General features: G+C 38.6%; 1 protein-coding gene across 3 annotated transcripts in view; it reads right to left on the reverse strand.

Annotated features, from left to right (window-relative positions):
• Positions 1–3,256: 3,256 nt before the first annotated feature.
• Positions 3,257–12,003, reverse strand: part of JAM2 (junctional adhesion molecule 2) — a gene marked incomplete at both ends in the record, with an annotated part of 65,197 nt that continues 56,450 nt past the window's right edge. For 2 of the 3 annotated variants that reach the window (XM_080696212.1, XM_080696210.1), the window contains 4 exons: positions 3,257–3,289; positions 6,032–6,074; positions 8,864–8,879; positions 11,500–11,607. In XM_080696212.1, coding sequence (XP_080552338.1) covers positions 3,257–3,289; positions 6,032–6,074; positions 8,864–8,879; positions 11,500–11,607 — 200 coding nt within the window. Of the gene's footprint in view, positions 3,290–6,031; positions 6,075–8,863; positions 8,880–11,495; positions 11,608–12,003 lie in introns of all 3 variants that reach the window. The other variant, XM_080696211.1, reaches the window with a different exon arrangement.

Raw genomic sequence — 12,003 nt, forward strand, 5'->3', positions numbered from 1 at the left:
GAGAAAACAGGAGATTTTAAAACAAAATTTTGAGAGTTTAAAAAAAAAGGTGTGTGAAACATCCCAGATCAGATGGGTCTCGGTCCACAAAGACTGACTCCTCCTCACTTACCAGCTCGGAAACTGGCAAGTCACCAACTTTTGAGTGTTTCCTGGTCTGTAAAACAATGACGTGGCCCGCTTTACAGCATCTTTGAGTGGAATGAGATTTTATACACCCTCACCTCTACCCCCTCCCCACCTCTGACATATAGAAGTTTTAATAGTTTTTCCTTTTTATTTTCAGGACACCCATCCCCAGAATTTGAGAAATTGTGAGGCATTCAAACAGAGATGATGAGATTCTTCTAATCTTAGGCAGCTGAAGAGCCAGCCCTGCGGCTACAGATGGTTGGAGGGTGTAGTTTCCTGGGTTTTATTGAATAACAATAGGTGGGTGATTCTTCCCCTGCACTGTTAAGTGGGGCCGAAAAGTTTAACAAGCGCAGCTATTTTTATTATGGAACTCTATTTTTATTAACATAGACTTTAATCGAACAAAGCCAGCTGTGAGATGAAGGAAGTTTTTGCAAAGTTCTACAGGAAAAACAATCAGTTGTTCTAGATTTGGTTAGGTTAAACCCCCAACTAAAAGTGAATCTACTTACATCAGCAACAATATTAAAATAAAAAAACCTTGCTATTAAATATCCCAGAGCCCTAATCTTTAGACAACACAATTTCACTGTAGGGTAAAATTAAAATGCTTTAAGAATTACAATGGGATTTTATCTTTAGTGTTCAAATCAGTAAAATAAAAAAAAGCAAATGGAAAGAGGCCCAGACACCAGTGACCTGCAGGTAGACATACTTTTAATAATTAGAAAATTAGTGTTCATGCTATGTCCCATGGGTAGAAGAAAGCATTTTTTAACATAATGATTTTGACTTAACTGTATACAGTATTTTAAGATAATGTACAATATATATATTTGGCACAAAACCAGTGTTAGATGTTTACACTGCATACAATAAATCCTCTCACCTTTGATGTCTTAAAAAGAGCTTTTTATCTATTAGTGAAGTTAAGGCACTACATAATTTTCCTCCCGCAATATGGATTTGTGTCGTTTCATTTGAAGCAGTTGATCTTGTGTGATGGTATGTATGCCTGAAGAGGCATCCTTAGTCCCTTTGGCACCCAGCACTGCAAGAGGAAAGTGCTGTCCTTGAACCAAAGAAAATCTGGTCAAAGCACAGGCAACGTTTAGCCTGCTTCTTACAAAAGCTTTTAGGTGCCTCTTTCCTCATCATTGCCACCAGGAGTTGGGAAACGGCCTGGGAGCCAAACCCTGTCTGCACCTGCTGCTTTTGTAAGTAGTTTACTGGAACACAGACATGCTTATTTATCCTTTATTGTCTCTGGCTGCTTTTGTGTGACAATGGCACGATGGCCTAGGTGTAGGCAGAATGGAGTAATTGTAACAGGAAACATGCTTTTAAACAACTGCTATCTTGCCCTTTACAGAAAGCATTTGCCAACCCCTGACTACTGTAGCGATATGACCTTTGGGGCGGAGCATATGACAGAAGCCAGGCCCCAGAAGTAGCCTAGGAGAAGCGTGGTGGGCCACAGACAAAGCAGAAGGAGCAGGCTAGCAACAGGTGGCTTTACAGTGGCCTGGGGTTCAGGCACACCCAGGCGCTCACCAAGTCCTTAGTTCATTTGTTTGTTCAGTGAGTCCCAGAGATCTGCTTTGCTTTTGGGGTAGGAAGAGCAGATTCCTTTGAAAATATTAGTGTTGCTGGGTGTGGTGGCTCACACTTGTAATCCCAGCATTCTGGAGGCTGAGACCAGAGGATCGCAGTTCACAGATGGCCTCAGCTACTTAGTGAGGCCCTCTGCAATTTAGTGAGGCCCTGTTTCAAAATAAAGAATAAAAAATAGGGCAGGGGTGTATCTCGGAGATCAAATGCCCCTGGGTTCCAACACTAGACCCGCAAATAAAAAAAACAATGATGTTCAAAGCTGTCAAAGGTCATGAATCATCTTTTCATTCAGATTTGCCCAGAATAGGACAAGCACTATCATATTTTTAACACAGATTAAATAAAACCAATTCTGAAAGATAATGCTCTTTAGCACAGCCCAATTGGTCTTAAACTATCAAATGAATCAGTGAAATTTTCATGTTGTAATAGTAGCTGGAGGTCGTTGTGGTTGATCAATTCAGGAAAGAGGTGATGAGTCTCATTTTTCATTTCTGCCAGTTTTTCATGTGCATTTTATGTGACACGCAGGGCAGAGAGTCACAGTGAGCTCATTCACTCATGTTTTATTTACAAGACAACCACTTACTCCCTCTATATCCCTGCTTTGCCATAAGTAGAACAGGCAAACTCGGTCTTAACAGTGAGGAACTTGACTCAGCCCCGAATTTTGCTGCGTGATTTTTACAGAGGGAGAGATGTGACTTTGCTTGCTGTGCAGAGCAAAGCTGCGCAGGCTCTAGTGTCCAGCTGGAAGTTAAAGTCACTAAGCCCCTTTGAAAGAGTCTTAGGGAAAGGAACAGCCAGCAGCGGTGAGGGCGAGATAAGCCAATTGGATTTGATTTTAACTCTCAGAATTACATTAGTAGTTTCACTCATCAGGTGGGTCCTGTGGGGCTCACCGTGAGCTCTGGTCATTTGACTCTACTTTCATGTTGCTTTGGGTTGTCAGAAACACAAGCAAACACAAAGTGCAAATATTTGGGTTTAAGACCCAGCCCAGCTACCTCTGTTCTGTGAACATATTAGTGATAAATGAGCAATGGAACAAGGATTATACCAGGGGAGAAAAGAGGATTCTGGTAGGAATGAGACCAAAGGCTCCTTTTGCATCTGTCAGAGTATTTTCTGAACCCTAGAAATCAGACTCTTGCACAGAAGGTCTGTGCAGTGCATGCTCTGTGGATTAACTTCAAAATCGGTATACTGCAATAACTTTCTCTAGAAGTTGGGACATTTTGTAACATTTATAAACCCCAGAATATTACAGAGAATTTTGATTCTTTTTCTTTAGACATGAGAAACCAGATTGTATTTTTAGGTGATGACAGAACTATTTGCTTAAAATAACAATTTCAGGTGAATCACACGTCCTAGAAATGATAATGAAATACCAATTTCTTTTCCTCATGTACTTCTTCGCAAGTGTATGTCAAAGCAGAGCTTCATAATACTTTAATAACTTGTTTAACAACTGAGTTTTGGTGTATCTCAAAGTGGAATTCTTTTAAATTATAAAGGATTTTGTGTGCTTGAAATCCTAAAAAAAAAGAAAGAAAAACACAAGTTTAAATATAATGTACTAATCTAGATTTAAAGAAATACATATAAGTCTTACAAGTATCAAACTACATCTACTATAAGCATCTTAGAGGTACAAACCAACATATATTTAATTAAATTATATAATGGGGAATTAAACAGACTAGAAGACAAGGTGCTTGAAGCTATGTCTAAAGAGTGAGGAATTAGGGCTGAGGTCAGAGCAAGCGTAATCTAGTTAGTTTATGTTGTGCTACTGTATTTAGTGTGTAGAACCCAGGGCTGGTGCTTCACATCCTACAGTGCACAAGACAGCCCCGACAACAAATGCTAATGTGGCTTAAAGTTGCCAGGTTGGGGAACCGTGCTGCAGGACAAAAAGGAACTGAAGGAGGCTAGGTTTGGACTCATAAGAACAACTAACTAAGAGGAAGAAAAAGCAAAAGGATTCTTTTCTTTCAATGTAGACACAAAGTACCTTACTGTTTTGGTAGGGTGGATTTTTTTGTTTCACAATTGTAGGAATGAATATGAAGTTATGCATTGCTTATCCCCTAACTAAAGAAAATATACTATCAGTGTAATAAACTAATAAATATGGTGGCTTATATGATAGATTCTGGAGTAGATAAGTTTAAAATATCAAAAATTTTATAGAAAAAAACTATACAGAATAGTAAGTGGGTGTTAAATACTTGTATCTCTTGGGAGTGGTGGTGTATACCTGTGATCCCAGTACTTGGGAGGCTGAGATAGAAAGATTGCAGGTTCAAGGTCAGCCTCTGCAATTTAGTGAGACTCTGGGCAACTTAATGAGACTGTTTCAAAATAAAAAATAGCGCCGGGCGTGGTGGCACACGCTTGTAATTCCCACGCTTGGGAGGCAGAGACAGGAGGATCGCTCAGGTTCAAAGCCAGCCTCGCTGGCTTAAGAGACCCTGTTTCCAAATAAAAATATGAAATGGGTCTGGGAGTGTAGACCGGAGGTAGAAGGGCCCAGCGCCACCAAAAACCATAAATTAAAAAAAATAAAATAGGGCTGGGCATGTATCTTAGAGGTAGAAAGCCCCTGGATTCAATCCCCAGTAACACACACACACACACACACACACACACACACACACACAGACGCACTTGCGCATGCACATGTGAGTTTCCCGTAGAATCATTTAAATGTTTAAAATACTGATATTGCCTCAATTCCCCAAGTTCTACTGGAAGGAAATTTGAAAATCCCTGCCCTGAAATACTAAGGAACTCTGGAACCCACACTGCATTTCTTTTTTTCTTTTCTTTTCTTTTTTTTTTTTTTTTGTGGGTCTGGGGATGGAACCCAGGGGCATATGACCTCTGAGCTACACCCCCTGCCCTATTTTTTATTCTTTATTTTGAAACCAGGTCTCACTGAGTTGCAGAGGGCCTCACTAAGTAGCTGAGGCTGTCAGCAAACTACAATCCTCCAGGTCTCAGCCTCCTGAATGCTGGGATTACAAGCGTGCACCACCACGCCTGGCTCACACTGCATTTCTTAAAGAGTTTTAGCTCTAAAAATGTTGGAAACTTCCCTACCCTCACTGTATTCCTGGAAACACAATCCAAAAGATTAAATGTCTACTCTAAGAACTACAAAACTTAAACAATGATGACAATTTAATTCTTCATTGTATTATTTGCAAATATAAAAATACACAAAAGTCCAAATGTCTAAATTATGTTCTTCAAACCACCCACATTTGATAATTATTGGCTTTCATGGATTTATGAAATGCTCCTTTTCAGCAGTAGCAAAAGATATTTCATATCCCTAAGCTTTCCAAGTGCTTTGAATAGCCAAAGACCAGTCCTACACAGATCTATCGGAAGTGATCTATTCAGTCAGGCTACCAGGATGCAGGATACCTGGGTTCCACTCTGCCATCCTTACCCTGTGAAAACTTGGGTTTCAATTTCCTCATCTATCATATAGAGTTGGCAGTGCCAGACCTAGCGACATTAAGGGGGCAGACTAATAATAGATACACTGAGATAAAACAGTGACATAATAAAAATAATTTCCTATAGTTGCTCTACAGATTCTGGGTAACTTTATCCTGCTGTCCCTGATGGGAAAGATACTAATGTTTATTTAGATCTTTTTATTTTTTTTATTTTTTGCCAGTCTGGGGATGGAACCCAGGGGCATTTGACCTCTGAGCTACACCCCCTGCCCTATTTTTTATTCTTTATTTTTAAACCAGGTCTCACTGAGTTGCAGAGAGCCTCATTAAGTAGCTGAGGCTGTCTGCGAACTGCGATCCTCCAGGTTTCAGCCTCCCGAATGCTGGGATTACAAGCGTGCGCCACCACGCCCGGTTTATTTAGATCTTTCTAAGTGTCAGTTATGGGCACAAACATAAAGTATATTAAAACTTGTATTCACAACTTTCATTCAATTGATTCATTTCCCTGCCTTATTCATATCCATTCTACAAGCATATTTCCAAAATAACATTTTGAATCAGGTGTAGTGCTGCGCACCCAATTCAATCCCAGTCATCCCAGTGCTTGGGTGGCTGAGGCAGGAGGATTGCAGGTTCGAGGACAGCCTCAGCAAGTATTGAGACTCTCATCAACCTAGACCCTGTTTCTAAACAAAAATGAAATAGGGATGAGGGTGTAGCTCAGAGGTAGAATGTCCCTGGCTTCAATCCTCCCTAGTGCTATAAATAAATAAGTTAAATAAATAAACAAAAATACTCACATTTTCACTCATTGTAGTGGCTTTCGATGCAGAACTACCCTTCCTATATATAGAATATAAAAGACAGCATTTATTGCATTATCACCTCCAATTCTAGTTACTTATCCTCATCTACTTACTGTTACCTCCATCTATTAGCAGGAAGATGAATATTTACCTTAGCCAGGCAGGAAAATAAAAAACCAACAATCACACAAATATAATTCCTCAAAAAGAGACACGATATTCACAGAGAAAGCCATGCAGCAAAGTATCAGTGTGTGAACCTGTGAATTTAAACAGGTTTAAATGGCTAATATACTAAAGACTTTTGTGAAATATACAGACCAGAGACATTAACTTTTAACATATTAGCATTAATCGGTTTGAGAGCTTATTTATTCTTATCTCAAAATTCCTTTTTGTCCCGAGAAGTTTTATGTGGTGACCGTGGTTCCAGTAGGGGGTCCCACACATTTGTTTCATCTTACCCAATAAAAGTAATGAGTCTAGGTCATATCTACACATTCAGGCTGCCCTGCTCTTCCTAGCTTGCCTCCTTTGCTACTGCTAGGCCTGCTAACTTGGACTTCATCCTGATTTTTACTGGGATATTTTGAGATTGAGATAGTAGGGCTGAGGAACAGCAAATCAATGGCAGCTACGTCTTCAGAGACTTAAGAGATGACAAATTATCTGGGGCTATGGCAGCTGAGGGTAGGAGATGTGTCTTTAGACCCACAGTTGGTCTGCTGTGTTCATATTTATGGCAAGGAGAATCACAGCTCAAGTGCACATAAACTGGAGCTTTGGTGATCTCATCTGTATCTTAACCTCTAAAGACTCCTACATTTCAATCTTCAGTTAAACTACATCCCCAAACTCCAGATTTGTATATTCAATCATCGAATGACTGTCTCTACTTGGAAGTCTAATAAACTTATTGACTATTAAGATTCCAAGCACTCCAGCCCTCTCCACCTGCACCACCACCACTCGCACACCGATTTTCCCCAGACTCTTCCACATGTCTACAAAGGGCAGCTCCATCTGTCTCAAAATCTTGTATCTACCTTCCATTCCTTTCTTTTTCTAAGAGCCCACATTCAACAGATCAGCAAATTGTTAAAAAAAAAAAAAAAAGACATCCAATATCCTATTATTTTTTCAACCTTTCCAACACTACTGCTTTGGTACCAGCTGCCATTTTTTTTTTTTTTTTTTTTTTTGGTGGTACTGGGGGTGGAACCCAGAGGCTTTCTACCTCTGGGCTATACTCCCAGACCTTTTTTATATTTTATTTGGAAACAGGGTCTCACTAAGTTGCTGAGAGCCTCACTAAGTAGCTGAGGCTGGCTTTGAACCCGTGCGATCCTCCTGTCTCAGCCTCCCAAGCGCAGGGATTACAAGCATGCACCACCATGCCCAGCTACTTTTTTTAATTTTGGAAACAGGGTCTCTTAAGCCAGCACGGCAAGTGCGGGGATTACAAGCGTGCGCCACCACGCCCGGCTTCCATTTTTTTTCTCAGTAGTTTCCTAACTGGCCTGCCTGCTTCTAACCCTTTGTTACCTCATTGTTTATTAACAGACCAGTCAATGTGCACTTTGAAGAATTAATTAAGATGGTGCTACTCCTCTGCCTACAGCTCTCCACCAGCTTCCCCTCTTAACTCAGAATCAAACCCAGCCTCAGAACTGCCTAGAAGAGTCTCTGTACAATCTGGCCACCACTTGTTTTGTGTACTCATCTCCTGGTCTCTGTTGCCCACGTTCTGCTCCAGTCACCCCGGGTCCCCCGAAGTCTCTCAGTGCGTGCTTGGCCTTGAACCCCACTACATTTTGGACCTTGCTTGTACCCCAGAGGCTCTGGTACTTGCTTGGTCCCCAGCCTGTGGCAGTACTGGGAGGTGATGGAACCATTAGGAGGTGAGGCTTAGTGAAAGGAAGTTGGGTTGTTGGGGGTGTGCCCTGGAAGGGGATATTGGGACTCTGGTTTCTTCTTCATCTCTTTTGCTTCTTAGCCACTACAAAGTGGACCAGCTTTGTCCAACATGTGCTCCTGTCTTGACATGCTGCCCCAAATCAAAGAGGGCCAACTGATCATGGACCAAAATCTCCAAAATTACAGGCCCAAATAGGCATTCTGTTTTTAGTCTGATTATCTCAGGTTCCAGCAATGGAAAACTAACTCAAGCTCATTCTATTTTTTTCTCTCCTTTCTGCATGAACATTCCTCATGGGGATTTTCATGACTTGGCTTCTCACCTCATCAAACAAGCCTTTCCTGACCACCCTATCTAAAATGATAATTTTCATTCCTACCTTGTGTATTCCCGATTCTTTTATTTAATTCTTCTCTGATATACTGCTTAATGTACATATCTGTTTACTTTTTGCCTTTTCCTACTAGCATGTGAACTCCATATAGCAGTATTTTGTAAAAAATTGGGATGCCTGTTCTGTTCACTGCTATATTGCCAGTTCTTAGAACCATCTTGAGCAATTAAATGTAAACCATGACTAAGTAAAAGTTTACTTAAAACTTTTCAGTTTTGCAAAATTTAGTAAATACATATATTTTAAAATAGCACTATCTGTGGTACTTTATATTTTAAAGTTCTACAGAAAGGCTTACAAAGCAAAATTAGTAGTCATATTTTTTCTCTAGGTAATTAGTTATCATTTACAAATAGGCATGAAGTAAGATGCATGTTTTGATATATTTGAATAACTTCCCATAGGAATAAGCCTACACAAATAACTCAATATCCCACTTTTGATTTTAAGTAGATGAATAATAGAGGATTAGTCAATATAGGGAAAGACATGCATTTTAAGTAAATGTACTTACTGCAAAGAAGTTTCTTCTATAAAAGAAAAAGTAGATATCATTAATGAAATGATCCATATAAAATAATAGACTTATTTAAAAATGAGTTTTGTCTTAAAACCTTTTTTACTTGCTGACATTTGTACCTTCTAAACCAAGGGTTGGCAAACTTTTTCTGTAAAGGGCCACATAGCAAATATTTCAGCTTTGGTATTCCAAAGACAAAATTTAAGATTTTATTATTTTTTATTTTTATGTAGATATTTATATAACAAGAAAGAAAATTTCCAAAATTTTTATTGGTAAAGATTCAAAATATAATAATAAAGTCTGACAAGACAAGTCTACTAGTTAGAATGAAACTTGTTTTAGGCGGTTAACATTTCACTTAATTGGGGTTCAAAGTTAATGTTTCCTATCAAATAATTGCAAGTATCTATAAGAATTTATCTGTAAGAATTATTCTTAGTTTATGGGCCATAGAAAACCAGGTAGGGGCTGGACTGGACCCACAGATTATAATTTTCCAACTCTTGTCCTAAACACAAGTTCAAGAGTATGGTTCTATTGGGCAGATTTTCTGCAAGATGAAGACGGGAGTGATATTACTGGCTAATGAACTCCAAATACACAAGTCAACGCTTTATTTAGTATTTTAAGAAGAATTTGTTTGACAACTCTTCATTAAAAATACTCATTCAGCTGGGCATGATGGCACATGACTGTAATCCTAGTACTTGGAAGGCTGAGGCAGCAGGATCATAGACTGGAGGCCAAACTGAGCAATTTAGTGAGACCCTGTTTCAAAATTAAAAGAAAAAAAAAAAGGCCGGGCGTGGTGGCGCATGCTTGTAATCCTTGGGCTTTGGAGGCTGAGACAGGATTGCGCTGGTTCGGAGCCAGCCTCACTGACTTAAGAGACCCTGTTTCCAAATAAAAAAAAAAAAAAAGGTCTGGATGTGTAGCCCGGAGGTAGAAGGGCTTCCAGGAACCCCAGTACCACACACACACACACACAAAATGATAATAATAATAATAAATCTAGCTTGAAGGAAGATTGTCACTGGGAGTTCAAAGCCCAGCATCAAAAACAAAACAAAACAACAACAGAAAAAAAAAAAACACAGAAAAAAACTCATAGAGGTAATCTTTGCTAGTATAGAGACTACAAGAATTTTAAATAAGTAATCTTTTTTGACAGTATTTTATTAGTGACCAGCAGGGGGACACAGCTAGATTCCATTCATAAAATCACATTATACTGGACTAAACTAAAGCATTATATAAGAGAAGAATACTATTAATTCTCAGAACAGTTATTCTTAATTATAGGGAATATTTGAGTCCATGTTAATGGAAACATTTTATGATACATAATACCTAATTATAGATATTATTAAACATTTTTAAATTTAACTTTTATTTTGGCATTATTTTTAACCTAGAATTCAAAATTAATGCTCATTGTAAAACTGTAGGCCTAAAATTTGTTGATGCTATACATTTACTTATTATTCCTTTTAAAAACTTTAACTTTATATACTACTGCTAATGGACATGATGGAGTGAAGACTGAGAAGAAATACATTAGAGAATAAAACATTTTATTTATTTATTTATTTATTTATTTATTTATTTATTTATTTATTTAGTGGTACTGGGATTCCTGGAAACCCTTCTACCTCTGGGCTACACTCCCAGACCTATTTTATACTTTTTATTTGGAAGCAGGGTCTCTTAAGCCAGCGCACTGGTTTTGAACCTGCGCGATCCTCCTGCCTCCGCCTCCCAAGCGCGGGGATTACAAACGTGCGCTACCATGCCTGGCAAAACATTATTTTTAAATCTCACCACTTACATCAAACCTATTCTGTTATTAAATGGGTATTTAAGGCTACAGGAGAGCCAAACATGAAAAACTAAAATCCTCGTTCAGAAACATCTCTAATATAAACTGGTTTCTAGTCTTGACTGAACAATTCTCTTCTACAGTTGTACTAATCTTGACATTAAACATTTACTGTCGTATGCTGATAAAACTGGCTTACTGAAATGAAATTTCTTATAAAACCAGAAATCAATATATACTTGAAATATATAATTTCTAACTTAAAATAGATCTTACATGCATGTAACTTTAATGCATGAAGACAGTCTTACACAGATATAAATACACTATAATGTAATCTCTCTTTCTGCAGTATACCACTCCAAGGAGATTACTCACATATTCTCTTATATTGCCTGGAATTTTGAAACAAAGCAACTGTCTTTTTATGGTACTAGGGATTGAAGCCAGGGGCATTTTATCTTTCAGCTACACCCCATCCTTTTTTATTTTGAAATAGAGTCCCACTAAGTTGCGAGGGCCTCACTAAGTTGCTAAAGTAGGTTTTGAGCCTGTGATCCTCCTGTCTCTGCCCCCTAAATACTGAGATTACAGGCATGTGTCACTGCCCGCCCGCTCTGTCTTGGTACTTTATGGTTGCCAAGATACTTCCTAACTGACCTGCATGTTATTGTCAGCATTTCCTATGGCAGAAAATCAATGAAAAATATTCTCCAAAATTGGTTAGAAATTTTTAGGAGAAATAGCATCTCACAAGAAAATTACATACAGAAAATTGTGTTATCAAAGAAGGGTGAAATTTACTTACTTGAAAAGTAGCCTTTTCTCTGAGCATAGCACACACCAAGGCCACAGGAGCAAATCACTAAGGCCACGACTACTACAGCTGCTATGATGCCACTTACGTTGAGATCATCTGGAATGAGAAATAAACCAAGTACACATTCACTTCAAAGAGGCAGACAGATAACGTCTAAGTCGAAAGGGCCCCCAAAGTGGTTCTTTGTAGCTATGATAACATTCTTTTATGCTTTTGAAGCCTGTTCACCTACAGTTCCAAGTTATAACTCAAAATGGAAAATAGAAATGAGCCTTGCAAGAATCTTTAATTTTAAAAAGTTCTGTGGTCCCAAAACAAAATGTGTGGCATTTTCTTGCATTCATTTGGTAGTGTATTAATTCACAAGGTTAACTATCAGGTTGGAAATAATCTTTGAAATTCAATGCATTGAAATATTTTTTCTACTGCTGCCCCTCTGCAAAAATTCTACATCATTACCTGTCAGATTTCACAAATAAAAGAAAACTCAGC

This window comes from Muscardinus avellanarius, assembly GCF_963383645.1.
Source record: "Muscardinus avellanarius genome assembly, chromosome: 5".
In the NCBI taxonomy this organism is placed as follows: domain Eukaryota; kingdom Metazoa; phylum Chordata; class Mammalia; order Rodentia; family Gliridae; genus Muscardinus; species Muscardinus avellanarius.